We start from the raw sequence: 26054 nt of genomic DNA, 5'->3' as shown, positions 1-26054 counted from the left end.
CCATAATTTCCACTCATTTCCAGTCTATTCTGAACATCTCACACCTCACAATATTATTTTTAGTCCTAAAATTTGCACCGAGGTCGCTGGATGACTAAGCTAAGCGACCCAAGTGGCCGACACAAACACCTGGCCCATCTAGGAGTGGCACTGCAGTGTCAGACAGGATGGCAGATTTAAAAAATAGTCCCCAAACAGCACATGATGCAAAGAAAAAAGAGGTGCACCAAGGTCGCTGGATGGCTAAGCTAAGCGACCCAAGTGGCCGACACAAACACCTTGCCCATCTAGGAGTGGCACTGCAGTGTCAGACAGGATGGCACTTCAAAAAATAGTCCCCAAACAGCGCATGATGCAAAGAAAAAAAGAGGTGCACCAAGGTCGCTGGATGGCTAAGCTAAGCGACCCAAGTGGCCGACACAAACACCTGGCCCATCTAGGAGTGGAAAAGAATCTGTTGGAGGGCGCTGTCAATAGCCGCTGGTGCTGGGGGTGGTAAGTCCCCAAAGAAGTAGGAACAAAGAAAAACAAGAGGAACCTGCGCTCTGTTGCTATAAAGTGTGTATCACCCAACTTGATTAAGTAAATAAACTATAATTAATGATAAAATATAGATATAAGATATAAAAGGACGGTAGGTTATGTTGAATTAATATATATGTTCAATTTAATCAAAACAATCTCTAAAAACATAGATGTCTTTCAAACATAAAAACATTTCAATAAAATGAATTCATAGGTCATGACACATTCACAAGTCTCCTCAGGAGAAGTATATCATACCCAGGGCTAGGACTCCCTCCGGAATTAAGTCCACACTGATAAGTAGAAGAATTATTGGATGATGGAGTTTGCTAGGTCCCTTTTAAGCACAAAAGTGCAAGCTTTTTCATGCAGGTAGGGATGTCTCCAATTTCACTGCAGGTGGTAATGTCCAGAGAAAAAGGTCCAATTAATGCCGTCCAGGTGAAGTTGAAAGAATTCTCCAATCTTATGGGGGGGGGGGGGGGATAGTGTAGAAGTGTCCAGCAATCTCATCTTAACGCGTTTCGCTGGTGTTAACAGCCAGCCTCCTCAGGAGTGAATGATGGAGTCTGACCCAAGACTCCTTATAAACCCTAAACAATTACTAAAATTCAAGACACCTGAAAATCAATTAGTTCAACAAACCTAACCATCCTAATAAATGTATAAAAAGTGTATCACATTCACCTTAGATTTGGTCTCACATGTAGATGCATATAGTATTACTTAAAAACGAAATCTGAAAGATGTTAAAAAGTTGTATATTTAGTTTGGTGGAGTACATAATGTCCGGTCATGTGACGCTACATCGCCACATGACCTAATTCTATTACACCCATTGGAATACTCAGGTCAGATGACCAATCTGACCTGAGTTATGAGAGAGTATGGCGGAAGCACCGGCGCCAGCCGTGGGCGGAGCGGCGCCATAGTGATGTGCCCATGGTTGTGCCCCCCACCGCGCGGCCCATGACGCCGATCAACATAACCAGACACGTGACCGATGTAATCAAGTTGGGTGATACACCCTTTATAGCAACAGAGCGCAGGTCCATCTAGGAGTGGCACTGCAGTGTCAGACAGGATGGCACTTCAAAAAATAGTCCCCAAACAGCACATGATGCAAAGAAAAAAAGAGGTGCACCAAGGTCGCTGGATGGCTAAGCTAAGCGTCCCAAGTGGCCGACACAAACACCTGGCCCATCTAGGAGTGGCACTGCAGTGTCAGACAGGATGGCACTTCATAAAATAGTCCCCAAACAGCACATGATGCAAAGAAAAAAAGAGGTGCACCAAGGTTGCTGGATGGCTAAGCTAAGCGACCCAAGTGGCCGACACAAACACCTGGCCCATCTAGGAGTGGCACTGCAGTTTTCTAGCGAGAGGATGAGTGCTTCCATCCTCATGTGAATCTGAACCACTAGCCATGAACATAGGTCAGGGCCTCAGCCGTTCCTTGCCACTCCGTGTCGTAAATGGCATATTGGCAAGTTTACGCTTCTCATCAGATGCTTTTAATTTTGATTTTTGGGTCATTTTACTGAACTTTTGTAGTATACTTGACGACACAGAGGTAGAGCAGTGGACTACTGTACCGTACTGCTATATATATATACTGGTGGTCACAGCAAAATTCTGCACTGTCCTCCTACTATATACTAGGCACAACTAAAATGCAGCACAGGTATGGATGCATAGTATACTTGATGACACAGAGGTAGAGCAGTGGACTACTGTACCGTACTGCTATATATATTATATACTGGTGGTCAGCAAAATTCTGCACTGTCCTCCTACTATATACTGCGCACAATTAAAATGCAGCACAGGTATGGATGCATAGTATACTTGACGACACAGAGGTAGAGCAGTGGACTACTGTACCGTACTGCTATATATATATACTGGTGGTCACAGCAAAATTCTGCACTGTCCTCCTACTATATACTGCGCACAACTAAAATGCAGCACAGGTATGGATGCATAGTATACTTGACGACACAGAGGTAGAGCAGTGGACTACTGTAATGTACTGCTATATATACACTGCTCAAAAAAATAAAGGGAACACTAAAATAACTCATCCTAGATCTGAATGAATGAAATATTCTTATTAAATACTTTGTTCTTTACATAGTTGAATGTGCTGACAACAAAATCACACAAAAATTATCAATGGAAATCAAATTTATTAACCCATGGAGGTTTGGATTTGGAGTCGCACTCAAAATTAAAGTGGAAAACCACACTACAGGCTGATCCAACTTTGATGTAATGTCCTTAAAACAAGTCAAAGTGAGGCTCAGTAACCTGTATGACCTCCCTACAATGCCAGGGCATGCTCCTGATGAGGTGGCGGATGGTCTCCTGAGGGATATCCTCCAAGACCTGTCCTCCTACTATATACTGCGCACAACTAAAATGCAGCACAGGTATGGATGCATAGTATACTTGACGACACAGAGGTAGAGCAGTGGACTACTGTACCGTACTGCTATATATATATACTGGTGGTCACAGCAAAATTCTACACTGTCCTCCTTCTATATACTACAATGCAGCACAGATATGGAGCGTTTTTCAGGCAGAGAACGTAGATATTTTCATCACACTGAGCATAGCTATTTGCAAGCACACTGAGCACAGATATTTGCAGCACACTGAGCACAGATATTTGCAGCACACTGAGCACAGATATTTGCAGCACACTGAACACAGTGAACACGTCCTCTCGCTATCATCTCCAAAGCACGAGTGAAAATGGCGGCGACGCGCGGCTCCTTATATAGAATACGAATCTCAGGAGAATCCGACAGCGGGATGATGACGTTCGGGCGCGCTCGGGTTAACTGAGCAAGGCGGGAAGATTCGAGTCTGCCTCGGAACCGTGTAAAATGGGTGAAGTTCGGGTGGGTGGTGGGGGGTGGGGTTCGGATCCCGAGGAACCAAACCCGCTCATCTCTACTTCAAACGGGTGTGGCTCATAGGGTCGACCTTGACTAGGTCGACAGTCATTAGGTCGACCCTTTTTGGTTGACAGTGACTAGGTCGACACCTTAAATAGGTCAATACGGTCATTAGGTTGACATGGGTTTTTTATTATTTTTTGGTGTTGTTCTGTTCGTAAAGTAACCAGGAACCCCAATTAGTGCACCGTATCACCTCGCATGGCTCACTTCCCTCGCCATGCTTCGGGCAGGGTTACTATTCCCAATCGTAGTCCACGTGGATTGTAAAGTCTGAAAAAGTAAAAAAATTTAAAAAATGTGAAAAACTCATATCGACCTTGTCATGTGTCGACCTTTGCTTTGTCGACCTAGTTACCATGTTGACCTAATGCATGCCGACCAATAGTGGTCGACCTATTGAGTGCCGACCAAAGTGCTGTCGATTTAAAGACCAGATACCGCTTCAAGCTCCAGCCAGTGCTGATTTTTTTCACAAGACTCCAGAATCAAGCCATACATTCCTGTGCTATATTTGGTTCAAGTTCCATTCTGTTCTGCTATTTATCATTCACAGACTCATATGTTAAACTGTGTTTTATCCAAGTGTATAAATGGTGTAATGCTTCACAGTAATTGCCTCACAGTAATGAGGTTATGGGTTTGATTCCCACCATGGCCCTAACTGTGTGGAGCTTATATATTCTCCCCATGCTTCCATGGGTTTCCTCTGGGGGCTTCTGTTTCCTCCCACAATTCAATATATACTAGTAGGTTAATTGGCTCCCTGACAAAATGTAACCCTAGTGTATAAGTGTCTGCGTATACATGTGTATAGGGCAGACAGGATGGGCCAAGTGGTTCTTATCTGCCGTCAAATTCTACTTATGTATGTTTCAGGAACTCCTGAATGTGGTTGTATGTTGCTAAAGTCTCAGACTATCCTGCTAGCACCATTCAGTCTTTTTGAACCTGTGTAACTTCAAGCCCCTGAGAGTAGAGCTACTCTCATGCGCCCTACACACTGGGCGATAACACTGCAAGATATGAACGATCTTGTTCATTAATGAACGAGATAACGTTCATATCTGTCAGTGTGGAGGCACCAGCGATGAACGATGCGCGGCCCCGCGCTCGTTCATCGCTGGTGCCCCGTCGGCTGTGCATGCAGGCCAATATGGACGAGATCGTCCATATTTGCCTGCACGTCTACGGAGCCGGTGACAGGGGGAGTGAAGAAACATCACTCCCCCCGTCACTGCCCCACCCCCCCGCCGCCGGGTCGCCCGTCTGCCGTATCGGCAGTCGGGCAGTTCGGCAGGACATCGCCGAGTCTGTAGGGCCCATTAGTCATATGAGGAATCCTGATTTCATCAACAGCCAGTCTGTTCTGCTTTTCTCATCACAGACTGCAGTTATACCAGAAACATCAATGTTATTCTGTCAGCAAAACACTTCTAGTACTATTCCAGTGTACTGTATCTCTGTGGTATCTTAACCTGCCTACTTACCAAGCTCCTAGAGTCTGCAGATCAGATACTCCTAGTACCAGAACTCCAAAGCGCTCCTTGCTGGTGAGCACTAACCAAAGACTCCTCCACATCCTGGTACCCTCAGATTACTTCATCCACCCGACTACCCTACCAGCTGCTTGGAGCCTCCTTGCATGAATCACTACTTATTGGCTACTGTAATAACTACATGAGACTTTCCATGTTCTAGTGCTGGGCACTCACCCCAGTTCCTGTCCTGTCCATATTCACCAGCTCCGAGACTGTACCTTGTGCCCTGTCAATATTCTGTTTCCTTCTATGTTTAATAAACCAGTTCCATTTATCACCTACAGTATGTGGAGATGCTTTATTAAACTTCCAAGTTTCCACTATACGGTCTCTAGCCATGTAATGAACTGAACCAGACAACAGACAATGATAGATGGTAATCCCTCATCTTGTCACACCACTCATAATTGCTTTAGTACGATGCATAGGCCATATTATTGAGATTTGGGACAGGGTCACCAGCACTAAGCTAAGAGCTTTGATAATGCACGGATTCCACATAGACTATGGTACACTCAGCTAAGCTTTACATATGTTAAAGATAGATATATCACACTTGGGTAAAAGTACTACAGTTCGTATAGCCAGCTTTATAACAAACCCAGAAAACAGTAATTTGCAGGTACTGTATATGCTTTTTTAAAAACATACATTTATGTTCAGATGATTGGAACAAGAGATAATGGGGGTCATTCTGAGTTGATCGCTAGCTGAAAATGTTCGCTGCGCAGCAATGATGCAAAAAAAGGCACTTATGCGCATGCGGCGCAATGTACTTTCACAATGACCGAAGTAGTTTCACACAAGGTCTAGCGAAGCTTTTCAGTCGCACTGCTGGCCGCAGAGTGATTGACAGGAAAGGGGCGTTTCTGGGTGTCAAATAACCGTTTTCAGAGAGTGTTCGAAAAAACGCAGGCGTGCCAGGAAAAACGCAGGCATGGCTGGGCGAACGCAGGGCGTGTTTGTGACGTCAAAACACGAACTGAACAGTCTGTAGTGATTGCAAGCGCTGAGTAGGTCTGAAACTACTCTGAAACTGCACAATTATTTTTTTTTTGTCGCTCTGCAATCCTTTCGTTTGTACTTCTTCTAAGCTAAGATACACTCCCAGAGGGCTGCGGCATAGCATTTGTACGGGATGCAGTCAAGATGCCGCCGGCCGGAATCCCGGCGGTCGAAATACTGACGCCAGAATCCCGACCACCACAATCCCGACATATTCTCCCTCCGTGGGTGTCCGCGACACCCATAGAGGGAGAATATAATAGTGTACCGAGCGTAGCGAGGCACTGTGCCCGCAAGGGGCTGCTTTCCGCTCGCCACCCCTGTCGGGATTCCGGCGTCGGTATTTCGACTGCCGGGATTCCGGCCGGCGGCATTTAGTACTGATCCCATTTGCACGGCTGCTAAAAACAGCTAGCGAGCGATCAACTTGGAATGACCCCCAATGTGAACTTCAAAGGGTTAAATAATGTAAATTGATAATTGAATCTTCAATACATAAACATTTTAGAATGTTTTAACCTTAAATCTTCATTGAATAAATATACAAATATGATTTGACAATTTTCAAAACTATTAATTTGTTTTTTTTATTTTCCATTTCTGTGAGCCATAATTAATTTGGATTTCTGACATTAGGACTGTACGTTGTACCAAGCACAACTGGAAGCTGGATGTGAGCACCATGAAATATGTCAATCCACCAGATAGCTTCTGTCAAGATGAACTAGGTAATAAAATGACTTCTACTTCAGTGAATAAAATGAAATAAATTTGTGAAACTTTGTGTACGGTTAACTAGGAAACTACAGCAACCAATTAGCTTTTGTAAATTTTCTTTAAATGAAAGCAAACTTTGGGGGTTATTCACAGTTGTTAGCAAACCAAAAAAGTTAGCAATTGGGAAAAACCATGTTGCACTGCAGGTGGGGCAGATTTAACATGTGCAGAGAGAGTACGATTTTTGTAGGTTATATTGTTTCAGTGCAGGGTAAATACTGGCTGCCTTGTTTTAACACTGCAATTTAGATTTTAGTTTGAACACACCCACCCAAATCTAATGGTGCCCATACACCTGTGAGATTATCGGTACTATCCTTCGATTTCGACCACATCTGTGAGAGAAATCGAAGGATTGTATGCACATTTAAGATACCTTTCGACGCGATGCACGGGCACGCCGGTCGAATATCGCGTCTCAAGATAATATGTGCTGCACATAGTATTTCTCGCATCGCAGTGCGATCGCATGTGGTTTTAAACCCACATGAGATATATCGCACTGCGATGTGCGATGAGCACCCGCCAGGAGCGGACAGAGGCCGCTCCCACTCGGCGGTGACGTGCCCATCACGTGATTACCATGCGATCTATCGCATGATCGCATGGTAACCACTTTGGCAGATCAGGTGCGATTTGATCGCACCTGAACTGCCGGTGCGATGCCCCGCGATGTCGCGTCGCGGGGCATCGCACAAGTGTATGGCTAGCATAACTCTCTCTGTACCTGCTACATCTGCCCCACCTGCACTGCGCATGGTTTTTCACAATTGCTAACTTTTTTGGTTTGCTAACAACTCTGAATAACACCCTTTGTTTAGTTACTGTTATTAAACAGTTGTCAGTATGCAGGCCTTAAAAAATGCCCTGTATTTGAATTAAATATCTTATGCAGCAAAAGTACAGCATAGTTGCCTACCTTGCTGCACCGACCTCCGAGAGGCTGCAGCGTGGTAGGCTAATGGGTGTGTGTCCGGCGGCAATGTGGGCGATCCGGAGCGTGGCCGATGGGGAAAGCGAGCTGTCCGGGGGCGTGGCACCATGGTCGCGTCATCATAGCCCCACCCCCGCAAGACAGTGCAGAGAAAACAGGCACTGTACATAGGGGGTGGAGCTACAATGACGCAAATCATGTCATCGTATCCCCCTTGGACCACCCACTTTGACTGCAGTTTTTTTTTTGCAGCTGCTTAGTAACTCTTTTGCTCTTTGTTTTAATGAAGTCAAATGTGAACACAATGCTCATTTTGTTTCTTTGATGTGAGAGGGATTGTGCACTCAGAATTTGTTCCCCAGGGTCAAACTGTCAGGCAAAGATTTTATTTGGAAGTTTTGAAAAGGTTGCGTCATGATTCGAGGAAAAAACATCCGGATTTGTGGTGAACTAGTGACTGGCTCTTCCATCATGACAACGCACCTGCCCACACAGCTCTGAGTGGTAAGCAATTTTTAACCACAAATGACATGACAACTTTGCCTCACCCACCATTTTCACCCGATCTCACCCACTGCAACCTTGTTTTATTTCGTCGGATGAAAACAGACCTTAAAGGAAAATGATTACTGATTCTGAAGAGGTGAAACAAAAATAGGCAAAAGTACTAAAATGCATCAATAAAGATGAGTTTAAAAAATGTTTTGAGCAATGGAAAAAGGTTTTGACAAATGTATTGATTCAAGTGGAGAGTACTGTGAGGGTGACTGAAGTCTCAAAATGTACAAATAAATAATGAATTATTAATTCCTGTTTATTTTGGGTATACCCTTGTACTGTATATTGTATTTTTGTATTCATCATAGAAATTATGGCATCTAATTATTGTATTTATCATATGCTATGTATTTCTATTGTATTTCTGTGATTTTTCATGTTTTATTTTTTCCCCAGCAACAGAGATCAAGCTTTTTTCATTTCTATATTAGACAGATGCAGGTTTATGGTAATGTTTATATATTATGTTTTACGTGAGGTTCAAGGAGGCAGGGTCCCAGGTAGTTAGTTCACGCTCCCCTTCTATGTACCCCTAATGCACTGCTGAATGACGGTGGTTTCTAACCTCAAAATACAGCATTTACAAAATGTCAGTTTGACCTAAACTGCATCGTTTTCTAAACTCCTTTCCTGATGCAAGACGTAGGAATCGAATGCAATTCCGTCCTGGTTTATAAACTTGTATGGGTCAATGTGCAGCATTGTCATTTCTATAATGGTTGCAATGTGTGCAGCGAGGCACACGGGCCCCTCGGGGGTCCACGGGGAAAGCCTACACCGCACACAGCGTACCATATTTTAACACTTACCTGTCTGGAGTCCAGCGTCGGGCGCTGCAGTCACAGCGAAAATCTTAGCCAAAATGGCCTCCATGCATGCAAATTACTCAAATTGGTCCCCAGAACATGGAGGCCATCATATTTCTGGAGACCTGTGCATGCACAGTAGACTCCGGCACAATGCCCGAGACTACTGCACCATGCAGAGGAGGGAGCCCACTCGGAAGTGAACACAGTCCCCCTCCTTTGTTAAAACACCCCTGATATGCAGGCTTGTATTACATAAAAATCTGTTATTCTTTTTAATAAAACAACAACACGGGGTTCCCCCCAAATTTATTACCAGTCCCAGGCCTATCAGCCTATGCTGGTAGTGAAAAATAGGGGTAAAAATTGTATGCTAATTTTTACCAACCAGCTGTAAAGCCAAGAGGGGAGCTGTGTCCCCCTAATGACAGTATGAAGGAATCCGGTATGTCTGTCAGTATACCGACAGCGGCATCCCGTCTGCCAGAATACGGGCAGCGAGTTCACCACAGGTTCTATTCCCACTTGATTGGTGGTGTAAACCCACCAAACCAGTGGGAATTACGGGCTGGTGTCAGTTTTTTGGCCATCTGTAAAATGCCGGCTGTTGGGATCCCGACAGCCGGCAATTTCACTATATCCCGTATGAAGAAAATACTGTTTTAGATGTGCTAAGGGTCTCAACTGTGCACATAAAACCTAAATGCAAATCAAATGGACACTATTCAAGGTACAGTATACTTACACAGTGTCTTTTACATTATAACTGTATTAAGGGACCTTTATTTATGATAACAAATATTCTTTGAGCTCATCTGTATACACAATGTGACAGGACTGTAGGACTTCTATCACTTGCTAAACAGATCTGTATGTGATTGCTGCATTATATATATTTGTCAGTGATGTTTTATTTAATGGTAGTGAAGAGATAATGTATATGACTGTGATATTGCCTTTGTTTAATTCTGCATTGTCATTTTGAGAAGTCCTTGCTATTTATTTACTCCTTTATTCCAAATAACCCATTTCTATTTTTATTTGGGGTCATTATAATTAAAAAAGTGTGGGTGTGTCAGTATGATAAATGCCCCAAAACATAACATTCCTATTTTCAGCTAATCAGGAATGGATTTTGGGGTGCAGTCAGGGTAGGCAGGGGAGACAGAGCCCTATCATCAGGGGTGCCAGAACAACACTTTTAGGTTGGGGTTGGGAGGGGGGGCAAGATAAAATTTTACTTTCGTGCCCCTAAATTGCTGAAGGCTGCTCCCTCAGGGGCAGCTGGGCTTACCCACCACACCACCTACCTGACAGAGATAGATAGTAAATATAGATCTCTGTCTCTCTCTCCCTCTCTCTATCTATATATATTAGTGATGTGCACCGGAAATTTTTCGGGTTTTGTGTCTTGGTTTTAGATTCGGTTCCGCGGCCGTGTTTTGGATTCGGACGCGTTTTGGCAAAACCTCCCTGAAAATTTTTGGGCGGATTCGGGTGTGTTTTGGATTCGGGTGTTTTTTTAAAAAAACCCCCTCAAAAACAGCTTAAATCATAGAATTTGGGGGTCATTTTGATCCCATAGTATTATTAACCTCAATAACCATAATTTCCACTCATTTCCAGTCTATTCTGAACACCTCACAACTCACAATATTATTTTTAGTCCTAAAATTTGCACAAGGTCACTGGATGACTAAGCTAAGCGACCCAAGTGGCCGGCACAAACACCTTGCCCATCTAGGAGTGGCACTGCAGTGTCAGACAGGATGGCACTTAAAAAAATATTCCCCAAACAGCACATGATGCAAAGAAAAAAAGAGGTGCACCAAGGTCGCTGGATGACTAAGCTAAGCGACCCAAGTGGCCGACACAAACACCTGGCCCATCTACGAGTGGCACTGCAGTGTCAGATAGGATGGCACTTCAAAAAATAGTCCCCAAACAGCACATGATGCAAAGAAAAAAAGAGGTGCACCAAGGTCGCTGGATGACAAAGCTAAGCGACCCAAGTGGCTGACACAAACACCTGGCCCATCTAGGAGTGGCACTGCAGTGTCAGACAGGATGGCACTTAAAAAAATTGGCCCCAAACATCACATGATGCAAAGATAAATTAAAGAAAAAAGAGGTGCAAGATGGAATTGTCCTTGGGCCCTCGCACCCAACCTTATGTTGTATAAACAGGACAAGCACACTTTAACAAACCCATCATTTCAGCGACAGGGTCTGCCACACGACTGTGACTGAAATGACTGGTTGGTTTGGGCCCCCACCAAAAAAAACCAATCTCTCCTTGCACAAACTGGCTCTACAGAGGCAAGATGTCCACCTCCTCCTCATCGTCCGATTGCTCACCCCTTTCACTGTGTACATCCCCCTCCTCACAGATTATTAATTCGTCCCCACTGGAATCCACCATCTCAGGTCCCTGTGTACTTTCTGGAGGCAATTGCTGGTGAATGTCTCCACAGAGGAATTGATTATAATTCATTTTGATGAAAATCATCTTCTCCACATTTTCTGGAAGTAACCTCGTACGCCGATTGCTGACAAGGTGAGCGGCTACACTAAACACTCTTTCGGAGTACACACTGGAGGGGGGCAACTTAGGTAAAATAAAGCCAGTTTGTGCAAGGGCCTCCAAATTGCCTCTTTTTCCTGCCAGTATACGTACGGACTGTCTGACGTGCCTACTTGGATGCGGTCACTCATATAATCCTCCACCATTCTTTCAATGGTGACAGAATCATATGCAGTGACAGTAGACGACAAGTCAGTAATCATTGGCAGGTCCTTCAGTCTGGACCAGATGTCAGCACTCGCTCCAGACTGCCCTGCATCACCGCCAGCGGGTGGGCTCATAATTCTTAGCCTTTTCCTCGCAGCCCCAGTTGCGGGTGAATGTGAAGGAGGAGCTGTTGACGGGTCACGTTCCGCTTGACTTGACAAGTGTCTCACCAGCAGGTCTTTGCACCTCTGCAGACTTGTGTCTGCCGGAAAGAGAGATACAACGTAGGCTTTAAACCTAGGATCAAGCACGGTGGCCAAAATGTAGTGCTCTGATTTCAACAGATTGACCACCCGTTAATCCTGGTTAAGCGAATTAAGGGCTCCATCCACAAGTCCCACATGCCTAGCGGAATCGCTCCGTTTTAGCTCCTCCTTCAATCTCTCCAGCTGCTTCTGCAAAAGCCTGATGAGGGGAATGACCTGACTCAGGCTGGCAGTGTCTGAAATGACTTCACGTGTGGCAAGTTCAAAGGGTTGCAGAACCTTGCACAACGTTGAATTCATTCTCCACTGTGCTTGAGTCAGGTACATTCCCCCTCCTTTGCCTATATCGTAGGCAGATGTATAGGCTTGAATGGCCTTTTGCTGCTCCTCCATCCTCTGAAGCATATAGAGGGTTGAATTCCACCTCGTTACCACCTCTTGCTTCAGATGATGGCGGGGCAGGTTCAGGAGTGTTTGCCGGTGCTCCAGTCTTCGGCACGCGGTGGCTGAATGCCGAAAGTGGCCTGCAATTCTTCGGGCCACCGACAGCATCTCTTGCACGCCCCTGTAGTTTTTTAAAAAATTCGGCACCACCAAATTCAATGTATGTGCAAAACATGGGACGTGCTGGAATTTGCCCACATGTAATGCACACACAATGGGGGTAATTCCAAGTTGATCGCAGCAGGATCTTTGTTAGCAATTGGGCAAAACCATGTGCAGTGAAGGGGAGGCAGATATAACATGTGCAGGGAGAGTTAGATTTGGGTGTGGTGTGTTCAATCTGCAATCTAAACTGCAGTGTAAAATAAAGCAGCCAGTATATTTACCCTGCACAGAAACAAAATAACCCACCCAAATCTAACTCTCTCTGCAAATGTTATATCTGCCCCCCCTGCAGTGCACATGGTTTTGCCCAACTGCTAAAACATTTCCTGCTGCGATCAACTTGGAATTACCCCCAATATTGGTAGCGTTGTCCGATGTCACAAATCCCCAGGTGGGTCCAATTGGGGTAAGCCATTCTGCGATGATGTTCCTCAGTTTCCGTAAGAGGTTGTCAGCTGTGTGCCTCTTATGGAAAGCGGTGATACAAAGTGTAGCCTGCCTAGGAACGAGTTGGCATTTGCGAGATGCTGCTACTGGTGCCGCAGCTGCTGCTGTTCTTGCTGCGGGAGGCAATACATCTACCAAGTGGGCTGTCACAGTCATATAGTCCTGAGTCTGCCCTGCTCCACTTGTCCACATGTCCGTGGTTAAGTGGACATTGGGTACAACTGCATTTTTTAGGGCACTGGTGACTCTTTTTCTGAGGTCTGTGTACATTCTCGGTATCGCCTGCCTAGAGAAATGGAACCTAGATAGTATTTGGTACCGGGGACACAGTACCTCAATCAATTCTCTAATTCCCTGTGAATTAACGGTGGATACCGGACACACGTTTAACACCACCGCAGCTGCCTAGACCTGAGTTATACGCTTTGCAGCAGGATGACTGCTGTGATATTTCATCTTCCTCGCAAAGGACTTTTGGACAGTCAATTGCTTACTGGAAGTAGTACAAGTGGTCTTCCGACTTTCCCTCTGGGATGACGATCGACTCCCAGCAGCTACAACAGCAGCGCCAGCAGCAGTAGGCGTTACACTCAAGGATGCATCGGAGGAATCCCAGTTAGGAGAGGACTCGTCAGACTTGCCAGTGACATGGCCTGCAGGACTATTGGCGTTCCTGTCTAAGGAGGAAATTGACACTGAGGGAGTTGGTGGTGTGGTTTGCAGGAGCTTGGTTACAAGAGGAAGGGATTTAGTTGTCAGTGGACTGCTTCCGCTGTCACCCAAAGTTTTTGAACTTGTCAATGACTTCTGATGAATGCGCTCCAGGTGACGTATAAGGGAGGATGTTCCTAGGTGGTTAACGTCCTTACCCCTACTTATTACAGCTTGACAAAGGCAACACACGGCTTGACACCTGTTGTCCGCATTTCTGTTAAAATAATTCCACACCGAAGAGTTGATTTTTTTTGTAATTTGTCCAGGCATGTCAATGGCCATATTCGTCCCACGGACAACAGGTGTCTCCCTGGGTGCCTGACTTAAACAAACCACCTCACCATCAGAATCCTCCTTGTCAATTTCCTCCTCAGCGCCAGCAACACCCATATCCTCATCCTGGTGTACTTCAACAGTGACATCTTCAATTTGAATATCAGGAACTGGACTGCGGGCGCTCCTTCCAGCACTTGCAGGGGGCGTGCAAATGGTGGAAGGCGCCACCTCTTCCCGTCCAGTGTTGGGAAGGTCAGGCATCGCAACCGACACAATTGGACTCTCCTCGGGGATTTGTGATTTAGAAGAACGTACAGTTCTTTGCTGTGCTTTTGCCAGCTTAAGTCTTTTCATTTTTCTAGCGGGAGGATGAGTGCTTCCATCCTCATGTGAAGCTGAACCACTAGCTATGAACATAGGCCAGGGCCTTAGCCGTTCTTTGCCACTCCGTGTCGTAAATGGCATATTGGCAAGTTTACGCTTCTCATCAGGCGCTTTTAATTTAGATTTTTGGGTCATTTTACTGAACTTTTGTTTTTTGGATTTTACATGCTCTCTACTATGACATTGGGCATTGGTCTTGGCAGACGACGTTGATGGCATTTCATAGTCTCGGCCATGACTAGTGGCAGCAGCTTCAGCACGAGGTGTAAGTGGATCTTGATCTTTCCCTATTTTACCCTCCACATTTTTGTTCTCCATTTTTTAATGTGTGGAATTATATGCCAGTAATATATCAATAGCAATGGCCTACTGTACCATACTGCTATATATATGCTAGTGGTCAGCAAAATTCTGCACTGTCCTCCTACTATATACTGCGCACAACTACAATGCAGCACAGGTATGGATGGATAGTATACTTGACGACACAGAGGAAGAGCAATGGACTACTGTACCGTACTGCTATATATATACTGGTGGTCAGCAAAATTCTGCACTTTACTCCTACTATATACTGCGCACAACTACAATGCAGCACAGGTATTGATGGATAGTATACTTGACGACACAGAGGTAGAGCAATGGACTACTGTACCATACTGCTATATATATACTGGTGGTCAGCAAAATTCTGCACTGTCCTCCTACTACATACTACAATGCAGCACAGATATGGAGCGTTTTTCAGGCAGAGAACGTAGATATTTGCAGCACACTGAGCACAGATATTTGCAGCACACTGAACACAGAAACTGAGAGAATGCAGCCACGTCCTCTCGCTATCATCTCCAATGCACGAGTGAAAATGGCGGCGACGCGCGGCTCCTTATATAGAATACGAATCTCTCGAGAATCCGACAGCGGGATGATGACGTTCGGGCACGCTCAGGTTAACCGAGCAAGGCGGGAAGATCCGAGGCTGCCTCGGAACCGTGTAAAATAGGTGAAGTTGGGGGGGGGTTCAGATCCAGAGGAACCGAAACCGCTCATCTCTAATATATATATATATATATATATATATATATATATATATATAAAATCTAGGTGTGGGGGAGACAGTATGAAGGGGGAACTGAGGGGAAACATATGAAGTGGGAGGTGAGACGGGAGCAGGGCAGGTCCTAGAGGAGAAGCCAGCCCACAGGAAATATAGCTGCACACAATAATGGCAGGAGCTGAGTGCAGGGCAGAGGAGAGCCCTGGAGGCAGACAAAGAGCGGGATTATCTGCATTCTGACACTACCCATGGTAACCCTAGATGGTGGCCGCACTGTGCCTCGCAACCCACTACATTGACTGGCCGCCCCCTTGCCCCTTCTGTTCCAACACCTATGCCTGTCATACTTCAAGAGTTTTGACTATAAAAATGATTAGAATAATGCAAAGAAGATATTTACAACTTATTCTAATAACTTTTATAGTCAAAACTCATTGTAATTGTGTGGAGCTCCGCTGCAAAGACGAGTAGAGATGAGAGGTGTAGCTGATGATCAGAAACTACCTGGCTAAGGTGGGGTGAGCCTGTGCCACAGCCAATAACACTGCAATAAAAAGGACCAGGGAAAGGAGCAGTCAAAGCTGCCTCACTGAGTCGGCCGGCAAGTCAGCTGGAGAGCTGAAAGGAGGCTCCACCTCCATTCCTCACAGTTATTCTCACTGACACTGGCTGTTGGAGTCCTAGGGGTCTATTTACTAAACCTTGGATGGAGGTAAAGTGGATGGAGATAAAGTACCAGCCAATCAGCTCCTAGCTGTATTTTTTTCAAACCCAGCCTGTGACATGTCAGTTAGGAGCTGATTGGTTGGTACTTTATCTACGTCCACTTTATCTATATCCAAGATCCCCTGAAGGCTGGGCACAAGTCAAGTCTCCCTACACCAGATTTTGGGCACTGTCTTGGAATTCCACCCGTGGCCGCAGTATCCTGCCATGGGGTGAGTTCAGGTCATCAAATTACTTATCATGCATGGCATCTAATTCTAAACAGAGTTAGGTGAGCCTGGGGGCAGCCCAGTGAGTGCTGGTTATTCCACCATAGTGCTGTAAATTGGGGTTGCTGGTTATTCCACCATAGTGCTGTAAATTGGGGTTGCGCTGTGATACCATGCCCCCTCTCATGAGACCACACTCCTCAGGTGATACCTACTTCCTACTCCCAAATGTGGGGAGGTATGCACTACTGTAGACCCAGATAACACATTCCCCTTTTTTTTCACTATCTCTATACATTGCCCATTTTACACCATTCTTGTGGTATGCAGTAAGATTATTGACACTCACTATGTCAACATTCAGAATGTCAACACCACAATAGCAAATGTTATGGTTGAAATTTTGACATATGACATGTCAACAGTGAAAATGTAGCATTAGCATTAGGGTTAGTTTTAGCCTAAAAACTGCTTGTTGACATTATAAATCATACCATATCAACATTTCATCAGTGTTAATATGCTGAATGTCAACATGGTGTATGGTGACATGTCAACCATGTCACCATTCTCATGTTATTATTATGAATGTTGACATGCTGAATGTCCACAAAATATACCAACCCACCCGCTCCCCTCTTGCCCGAAAATCTTACATGTAGGAAAATGATGTGTACCCTTTCAGAATGGTTATTGATGTATGTTTAGAACATGATATAATTATTTACAGGGCCACCACAATGTTTTTAGGTTGGGGGACTAGTTATTTTTTCATTTTGGGTCCTCTAAATGGCTGAATGGCGCCACCTCAGGGGCAGCTGGACTTACCTGCCTAACCACCTACCTGACACATATAGATACATATACATTTTAGAAATGAAGTTCAGTTGTTTTCACAAGTAGTTCTTTGGACATCCAGAGTTTTTTCCCCAAAAGTCCAGGTGCAGCTCTGATCTACTCCAAGCCACTGGAGTATGTTTAGAAACTGGTAAAAAAAAATGGAGAGCGCACTTGTAAGTAACTTTAAAATCACACTTTTTACTTGAAACATAAATTCACATACATGTAGGATTAAAATCATCAGTATAAGCATCAGCCGCGACTTAGCCGTCTTTCAAGTTCGTACTCCGGCTCGCTTCCACACTGGCTCTGCCTCCGGGGGATGACGTCACAGTGTCCACAACTTTGGCCACGCCCAACGTGTTTCGTCCTATCGGGACTTCGTCAGGGAGTGTGGTTTGCCTTCCAAAATGACACTATATATACCCAATATGGGCATCTCCTTCAATCAAATAATTAATAGTGATTTATCACAAGTATCCGTTTTAAACCTTCATAAAACCGAAATTCATACATTCTACACAATAGGATCGAATCCCACTAGAGATCTGCTTCTTCAATAAATATACTCTATATATTTACATTTATCTAACCCTTTAATTAATTTATAATGACTTCATAGCTTTTAATTCCACATTAGGCTTGATCTATTAGAGCGGATCTGTGGTCCGGATTCAACCTTTACAAAAAAATTAGAATATTTATTTCACATACTTTTTACCTCAATACATAATATTCTCATAGATCGTTATATTTCTAAAAACTATTACAATATCCAGAAACTTACAGCAAGAATAAGAACAACACAGAACAAAAAACTACATTCTGCACCACTATTAGTTCCACATAGCGGCATTAAGCACGTTGGTCAGGATAAAGCCTCCACACTCTAAGCCGCATACGGATAAATCAGTCCTGCAGAAATGATACGTCACATCCTTCATTTAACCCAAACGGGACAAGAGTGTTCAGCGCATAAATCCAATAATACTACGCATATGTTCTAAAATTTGTAATTTTAAAAGCTGTTTTGTCTTGCCCACATAACATTTCCCACATTTACACTCCAAAAGGTAAATATATACGTTATGGTAAGAACTTATCGTAGATAACGGTATTTCTCCTATGTCCACAGGTTTCCACAGGATAACATTGGGATATGCTTGAGTGTCAGCGCATTGGCACCAAATCGATCACGAGCTTTGTGGCCTCCCAGGATGCACCGGGCTCGTCCATATAATTCCGCCCACCAGCTCAGTCAAATCAGTTGTTTCCAAAGCATTTAGGCAGGAGCTTTATGTAGAACCCTATTCAGGCAAGAAGAACACACATGCACACCCTTCCACGCAAGAGGGAAGAGGTTAGTGAGTATAAAGATTCTCAAATCAGGTGCATCAGGGTGGGATCCCTGTGGAAACCTGTGGACATAGGAGAAATACAGTTATCTACGGTAAGTTCTTACCATAACGTATATTTCTCTGGCTGGGTCCACAGGTTATCCACAGGATAACATTGGGTTTTCCCATAGCAAATTTTTAGTGGTGGGGACGCTCCTGATTGGACAGGAGAACCTTTCGCCCGAATTCAGAGTCATGAGAGGCAAAGGTATCCAAGGCATAATGTCTAATGAATGTGTTAATGGAAGACCATGTGGCTGCCTTACATATCTGTTCTGCTGAAGCACCATGTTGTGCTGCCCATGAAGGACCTACCTTACGTGTAGAATGTGTAGAGACATTAGCCAGAACAGGGAGATCAGCACGAGAGTATGCTTCTGAAATCGTCATTCAAAGCCATCTTGCTAGCGTCTGTTTAGTAGCAGGCCATCCCCTCTTGTGAAATCCATAGAGAATGAGGAGAGAATCTGTTTTCTGATGGCACTGGTACGATCTACGTAGATTCTTAATGCACGGACTACGTCCAGCAACGCTTCTTCCGCAGACAGTCCCGATACCTGAAAAGCCGGGACTACAATTTCTTTATTAAGGTGAAACTTCGATACCACCTTTGGAAGATAACCAGACTTAGATCTGAGAACTGCTTTATCTGGATAAAAAATCAGAAATGGAGACTTACACGAGAGTGCTCCTAAATCTGATACTCTTCTAGCTGATGCCATAGTCAGTAGGAAGAGTACTTTAGCTGTTAACCATTTTAGCTCCACTTTTTTTAGTGATTCAAATGGAGGCCCTTGAAGGGCTTTGAGAACCAGACTTAAATCCCACGGTACTGCAGGAGGAACAAAAGGTGGTTGAATGCGTAGCATTCCCTGGAAAAAAGTATGCACATCCTGTAAAGTAGCAATTTTCTTTTGAAATCATACTGAAACTTGAATGCTGAAACTTGAACTCTCAAGGAAGCCACAATCAAACCCTTTTCCATTCCTGCCTGAAGGAAATCTAAGATTCTGGATACTCTGAAAGATTTTGGATCCATCTCTCTTTCACTGCACCAATGAATATAGGTTTGCCATATTCTGTGATAAACGCGAGCAGAGGAAGGTTTCCTTGCTCTAAGCATTGTTTGAATTACCTTTTGTGAGAAACCTCTTGATTCTAGGATAGAGGTTTCAACAGCCACGCCGTCAAAGACAGCTGATCCAGATGCTTGTGACAACAGGTACCCTGCATTAGTAGATCTGGACGTTGAGGGAGCAGAATTGGCGCATCCAACGACAACCTCTGCAGATGTATGTACCAATGCCTTCTGGGCCATGTCGGAGCTATTAGAATCATGGCACCCCTTGCTTGCTTTATTTTCCTCACCACCCTGGGTACCAGGGAGATTGAAGGAAACAGATATGCCAGATGAAATTCCCATTTCACTGACAGTGCGTCCACAAGCATCACTGCAGGGTCTTTTGTTCTTGACCCGTATGCTGGAACTTTGTGGTTCAGACGGGATGCCATGAGGTCTATCTCTGGCAACCCCCACTTGTCTACTAGCATCTGAAATACTTCCGGGTGTAGAGCCCATTCGGTTTCTTGAATGGTGTGTCGACTGAGAAAGTCTGCTTCCCAGTTTAGGACTCCTGAAACGAACACTGCGGACAATGCTGGAAGATGGAGTTCTGCCCACTTTAGTATGCAACTTACCTCCTTCATTGCTCTTTGGCTGCGAGTTCCTCCCTGATGGTTGAGGTACGCTACTGCCGTTGCATTGTCTGAGCGGATCTGGGCTGGATTTCCTTGCAGAATGGCCTTTGCCTGAATTAGTGCCATGTATATGGCTCGTAGTTCCAACAAATTTATTGGCAGACAACTTACCTCTTTGGTCCATTGTCCCTGGAACCATAATTTCCCGGACACTGCTCCCCAGCCATGAAGAATGGCATCCGTTGTCAGGATCTCCCAATCGGATATCCAAAAGGGTCTCCCCTTGTCTAGATGGAATGTCTGTAGCCACCAGGCTAATGACCTTTTTACCTTTACTGGAAGTACCATCCTTTGTTTCTTTATTGTCTGATGTACTCCATTCCATCTGGTTAGAATCAGATATTGCAAAGGTCTTGAGTGGAATTGTGCATATTCCACCATGTCGAATGTTGACACCATCAACCCCATCACTCGCATAGCCGTGTGAACTGAGATTGACTGATTGTTTGACTGTGCAACAATTCCTGAGTCATTTACTGCACCTTGGATATTTTTTCCACAGGCAAAATTATCTTCTGCAGACCTGAATCCAATACAGCCCCTAAGTGAATCATCCATTGTGACAGAATCAGAGACGACTTTGCCCAATTTATGAGCCATCCGTGTTTCTGTAGACAAGTTATTGTCTGTTGAAGATGACTCAAGAGCAATTCCTGGGATTGTGCCAGGATTAAAAAGATCGTTGAGGTATGGGAAAATTCTTATCCCCTGCTTGCGGAGATATGCTGCCATAACCACCATGATCTTGGTAAATACTGTGGCTAACCCAAAGGGTAAAGCCTGGAACTGAAAATGTTGCTGGAGATAGCAAACCTGAGGTAACCCTGATGAGACAAGTCTATTGGCACATGCAGGTGAGCATGTTGTATATCCAGAGATACCATGTAATCCCCTGGTTCCATGGACAAAATTATGGAACGTAATGTTTCCATACGGAACCTTGGGACCTAAATGTATTTGTTTAACATTTTGAGATTGAGGATGGGTCGAAATTACCCGTTTGGCTAATGGACCAAAAATAGGTTGGAGTAAAACCCCTTCCCCCATTATTGCGGAGGTACTGAGACAATTACTCCTGACTGAAGCAATTTGTGAACTGCTTCTTGCAGTGCCCTGGCCTTCATCTCTATGTGAGACGGGCTGGTACAGAAAAACCTTAGAGGAGGCTGCTTTTTGAATGGGAAAACATAACCCCGAGATACCACTTCTTGCACCCAAGCGTCTGTTGTCGACTGCTGCCATATGTGTGCAAACTGACGAAGACGGCCCCTACCTTGGAGTCCCCAACTGGAGGCCCTGTTTTACCTTGCCACCGAAATAGCCTAAATCCTGAACCCTTAGGCTTAGGAGTATAACTGGCAGGAAATTTAACCTTCTTGGATTCAGCTTCTGACTCCAGAATCTCTGTCAATTCCTTACCAAAAAGAATGTTCCCAACAAAGGGCAAAGCTTCCAGAACCTTTTTGGATTCTGAATCAGCTTTCCACGTACGTAGCCAAATTGCTCTGCGAGCAGCTACCTTTAAGGCTGATGCTTTGGAAGCAATTGCACCCATATCCATTGCTGCTTCTTCTAGAAATAGCACAGCCTGTTTCATATGGGCTATATGAGACTCCTGCTCCCTTGTAGGTGCTAAAAGTACATTCTCTAATTCTTCAGCCCATTCAACTACCGCTTTTGCCATCCAGGCTGAGGCCATAGCAGGCCTTATGACTGCCCCTGACAGGGAAAATATGTTTTTCAAAAAACCATCCACTCTCCTGTCTGTGACATCATTTAATGATGTTGATGGCAAGGGTAAAATGGATTTTCGCACAAGTCGAATGACGTTCGTATCTACTTTAGGAGGCATGTTTCTTTTTAAACAGTCCCCAGTATGAAAAGGGTAGTACGAATCTCATTTTCTTGGAATTCTATATTTCTTATTGGGCGTAGCCCAAGGTTCCTCCATAATTTCTGTCAGGTCTTCTGACCCTGGAAACTCAACCCTCACTGTTCTGGGACGTTTAAACACAGGTGCTTTAGTTTTAACTACTGGCTCAACTGTATCTTCTAGAGACAGAATAGCCTTCATTGCTTCAATTAACTCAGCTATATCTTCTGAGCAGAAACCCTCTATTCGTTCTTCATAAGGTGAAGTAGAGTATATGGAGTCATCATCTGTTGTATCCTCCTGTGTAGCCTGTGCACTAGATGATATATTTATCCTTGGTTTATCAGCTTGTTGACTTGTAGAAGCTGTAGGGTCTATACCATAAGATTGGAGCTGCATGTATGGGTTAATCGTGTACCATGTTCCTGTGGTTGGAGCTGCAGGGGCCAACCTGTCAGCTATACTGGATAGAGTCTGTGCAAATATGGCCCAGGGTGGATCTATTTGTTGTTGCACAGGGATCTACCTTGCAATCTGCTGAAATGAAAAACAATTTGCACACAACCCATTATTTCCCAAGGATTGAGTTATTAACCCCACCTTGCAGGATAAACATGTTTTGAGTGTTGGTGTTACTGTTGTAACCTCGTCACCTTTGCCGCTCTTAGACATGATAAATAATCAACTCTTCCACAGTATACTACACAATCTGTGACTGAAAACACTTTATATTGCATAAAAAGTTATATCAATCTGACCCCAACCCAAGCACCAGCATTGAGGTTCAGAAAAAACACTGACAAACATATATAAAGTCAGCAATCACACTAGCAGTCAGCCACATGATATTATTAGTCATATGAGCATATTATTAACTACAAACACATTTCAAGTATGTAGGCGTACATCTACTGTTTTCTGTACTATACAGTTATTTTATTGTATTCAGACGCAATTGCAGAGAAATCTACAGCATTGTGCAAAAGTCATATGCAAAAGGCACTAAACTTAACTATTCATACTAACACAGTAGATAGAAATGTAATGCTCTATAACCCTTACTCTGTAGTGTGGGATACAGGGAGACTCACCCCACTTCCAGGATCAATCAATACGTTAGCAAACCTGTCTGCAACCTAGTCTCTTAGCGGTAAAACTTTAGTGTATAAAGACGCAGCGCCATGCTGCGACCAAGTCCCCTCGTGGTAGCTTCTGAGACGGAAGTGAGGCAATCAGTTCATGGTGGGAGACGCACGGTAACTGGTCATGAATTGGGGGGAGGGGTGACCAGGAGAGCGTCTGACTCCCCACTGCTGACATCAACCCTAGGGATCGCAGCCTCAAACTAATCCTGGCGCCTTATGATCCCTAAAGCCTAGCACTAGAGCACCCGTGGTGATGGCCCGCCAGCTACTGTTTGGTAGTCTCCTCCCAAATCAGTGCGGCTGTGTCCGTATTTCCCCTCTAAGTGAAACCGATGCCTTACCATCTTCCCGTGCTCCGTCCACAGCCTGGTAATGTCTGCTGGACCTACTAGTAACATCCGACACAGACGCCCATTGAGACAGCACTTGTATTGTGGGTAAGCATTGTTGCAACCCGGCAGAGAGTTGTTGGAGCGTCTCTTTCCAATATGCGTGTAGGACGCTGTTAGGAAAGTTCACTCAAAAAAAGGTAAGACTATAAAAATAAATCAAATTTAAAGCTCAGGGCTGCCAAACACAGCAGCCCTGTGACCATGGTCCGGCACCTGCCCTACCAAACAAAAAACTGATTTGACTGAGCCGGTGGGCGGGATTATATGGACGAGCCCGATGCATTCTGGGAGGCCACAAAGCTCGTGATCGATTTGGTGCCAATCCGCTGACGCTCAAGCATATCCCAATGTTATCCTGTGGACCCAGCCAGAGAAAATGTGGGTACTCAGACAACTCAACTTCCCTTTAATCTTCCACGACCTATCATTGGTAGAATTAAAAAAACTGTTTATTATCCTTATTAGCAAATGAACAAACTTTACACTTCATACAAGGGGAAAAAAACCTTCCAATTTATTACATTGTTGAACCTCTAACTCTTGTTAAATTACTTGGGGCCTGTCTATTTTTTAGAGGGCAATATTTCCTATATACCACCTGTGGTTGTTTGGGGATTACTGTATATCTTATAGCAAAGGATCCAAACATCAAATATCCCAATGTTTCTGTAAGATTTTTTTTTAATTTCTCCTCCTTTCACATTATACCTAGTAACAAAGGGAACTGAAAATCTTTGTGTGTCCAACTTTTCTCTTTGTTTATATACAACTAATTTGGATCTATCCCTTTCCTTGGCTTTACTATAACAATTCTCATTCACCTGTTCTGGATAGTTCTTATTTTTAAAACGTTGTTTGTGCACATTTGCTTGCTCCTCAAATTTATCTAAATCAGAGCAATTACGTCTCAGTTGAACAAACTGGGAATAAGGTATATTATATCAGTGACATGCGGTGAGGGCACCGACTGGTGAGGCATGGAGGCACCTTCCCCTCTCCCCCCCCCCCTCCCAACCAAATACAATCTGTGTGTGGAGAGGCGGCCAGGGCAATATGTATCTGGCACTGTGGGGTAATTGTGTATCTGGCACTGTGTTTCTGGCACAGGGGGGGGAGCTGTGGGGGGGGGGGGCTGTGTGAGGAGGAGAGAGCTTTGTGTGGCACTGGCGCGGCATCATCATCTTCACCATTTGGGACACACACACACACACACACACACACACTACACAGCATTGTATATACACATAAACACACACACTTTGTACAGCAGCACCCACATGGGACCAAGCACCAGGTAGATGAGGGCAGCAGGCGGGCAGACTGTACACAAGTCCCCTGGGAGCCGAAGCAGCAGCGGCCGTGACACAGCAGCAGCGCCTCCATCACACAGGCAGGAGCAGGGGCTCCGCACTCCCACCGCCTAGGCACATCCATCACCGCTCTTCTGGCTCTCACCTTCAGCAGGGAGAGCTGGTCCAGGGCGAACCGGGGAGGCCCCTTGTCATCCAGCGTGTCCACGCCGCCGTTCTCGGTCCTCTCCTGTCCAGCAGTAACTTCCGGGTACCGCCGCCGCTTCTTCCCGACGCTTATGTGTGATTGGACCAGCGGATCCAGTGCTGGATCCGCTGTCCAATCACATGTGCCTCGCTGGCAGGGGCGTGCTTTCCCTGCCAGCGAGGCACTTGTATTAGTGCCGCATTCCCCTTAATTTCTAATGGGCTTTTACAGCCCAGAGCTTGGCCCCGCCCCCTGCTTTGTCCCCGTTCCCACAGTCTACGGGAGGCACTAGCTATCAGTGCCTCCCAAACTATTTAAACAGATTAAAATGATTATAATAATATAAAGAGCATACATATGACACAGAATATGTATCTTATGTATCTTCTTTTTTTATTTTAATAATTTTGACAGGGGAGGCACTGCCTCCCCTGCCTCCCCTGAGTGCACGTCCCTGTATTATATAGCCATTTCTTATAGTGGCAACTTTGATAATATACATTGCGGATACAATCCGTTTTTTTAATATGTGAATATGTTCTTATTTTCTCCCCATATTTACAGCCTGTACTATCTAAAACGAAATCCAATAATTCTATTTTATTTTTGTGAAAATTTGAA

The 26054-nt window shown here is 44.7% G+C and overlaps 1 protein-coding gene across 1 annotated transcript in view; it reads left to right on the top strand.

The window, feature by feature from the left end:
- Positions 1-26054, top strand: part of LOC134929630 (cytidine monophosphate-N-acetylneuraminic acid hydroxylase-like) — a 353512-nt gene that overhangs the window by 63765 nt on the left and 263693 nt on the right. Inside the window, exon 3 of the mRNA XM_063925213.1 lies at positions 6674-6765. Within this exon, the coding sequence (XP_063781283.1) occupies positions 6674-6765 (92 nt within the window). The remainder of the gene's footprint in view (positions 1-6673; positions 6766-26054) is intronic.

This window comes from Pseudophryne corroboree, chromosome 5 (genome assembly GCF_028390025.1).
Source record: "Pseudophryne corroboree isolate aPseCor3 chromosome 5, aPseCor3.hap2, whole genome shotgun sequence".
In the NCBI taxonomy this organism is placed as follows: Eukaryota; Metazoa; Chordata; class Amphibia; order Anura; family Myobatrachidae; genus Pseudophryne; species Pseudophryne corroboree.
Note: the sequence above shows the minus strand (reverse complement) of the source record. Positions and strands in the feature narration are given on the sequence as shown.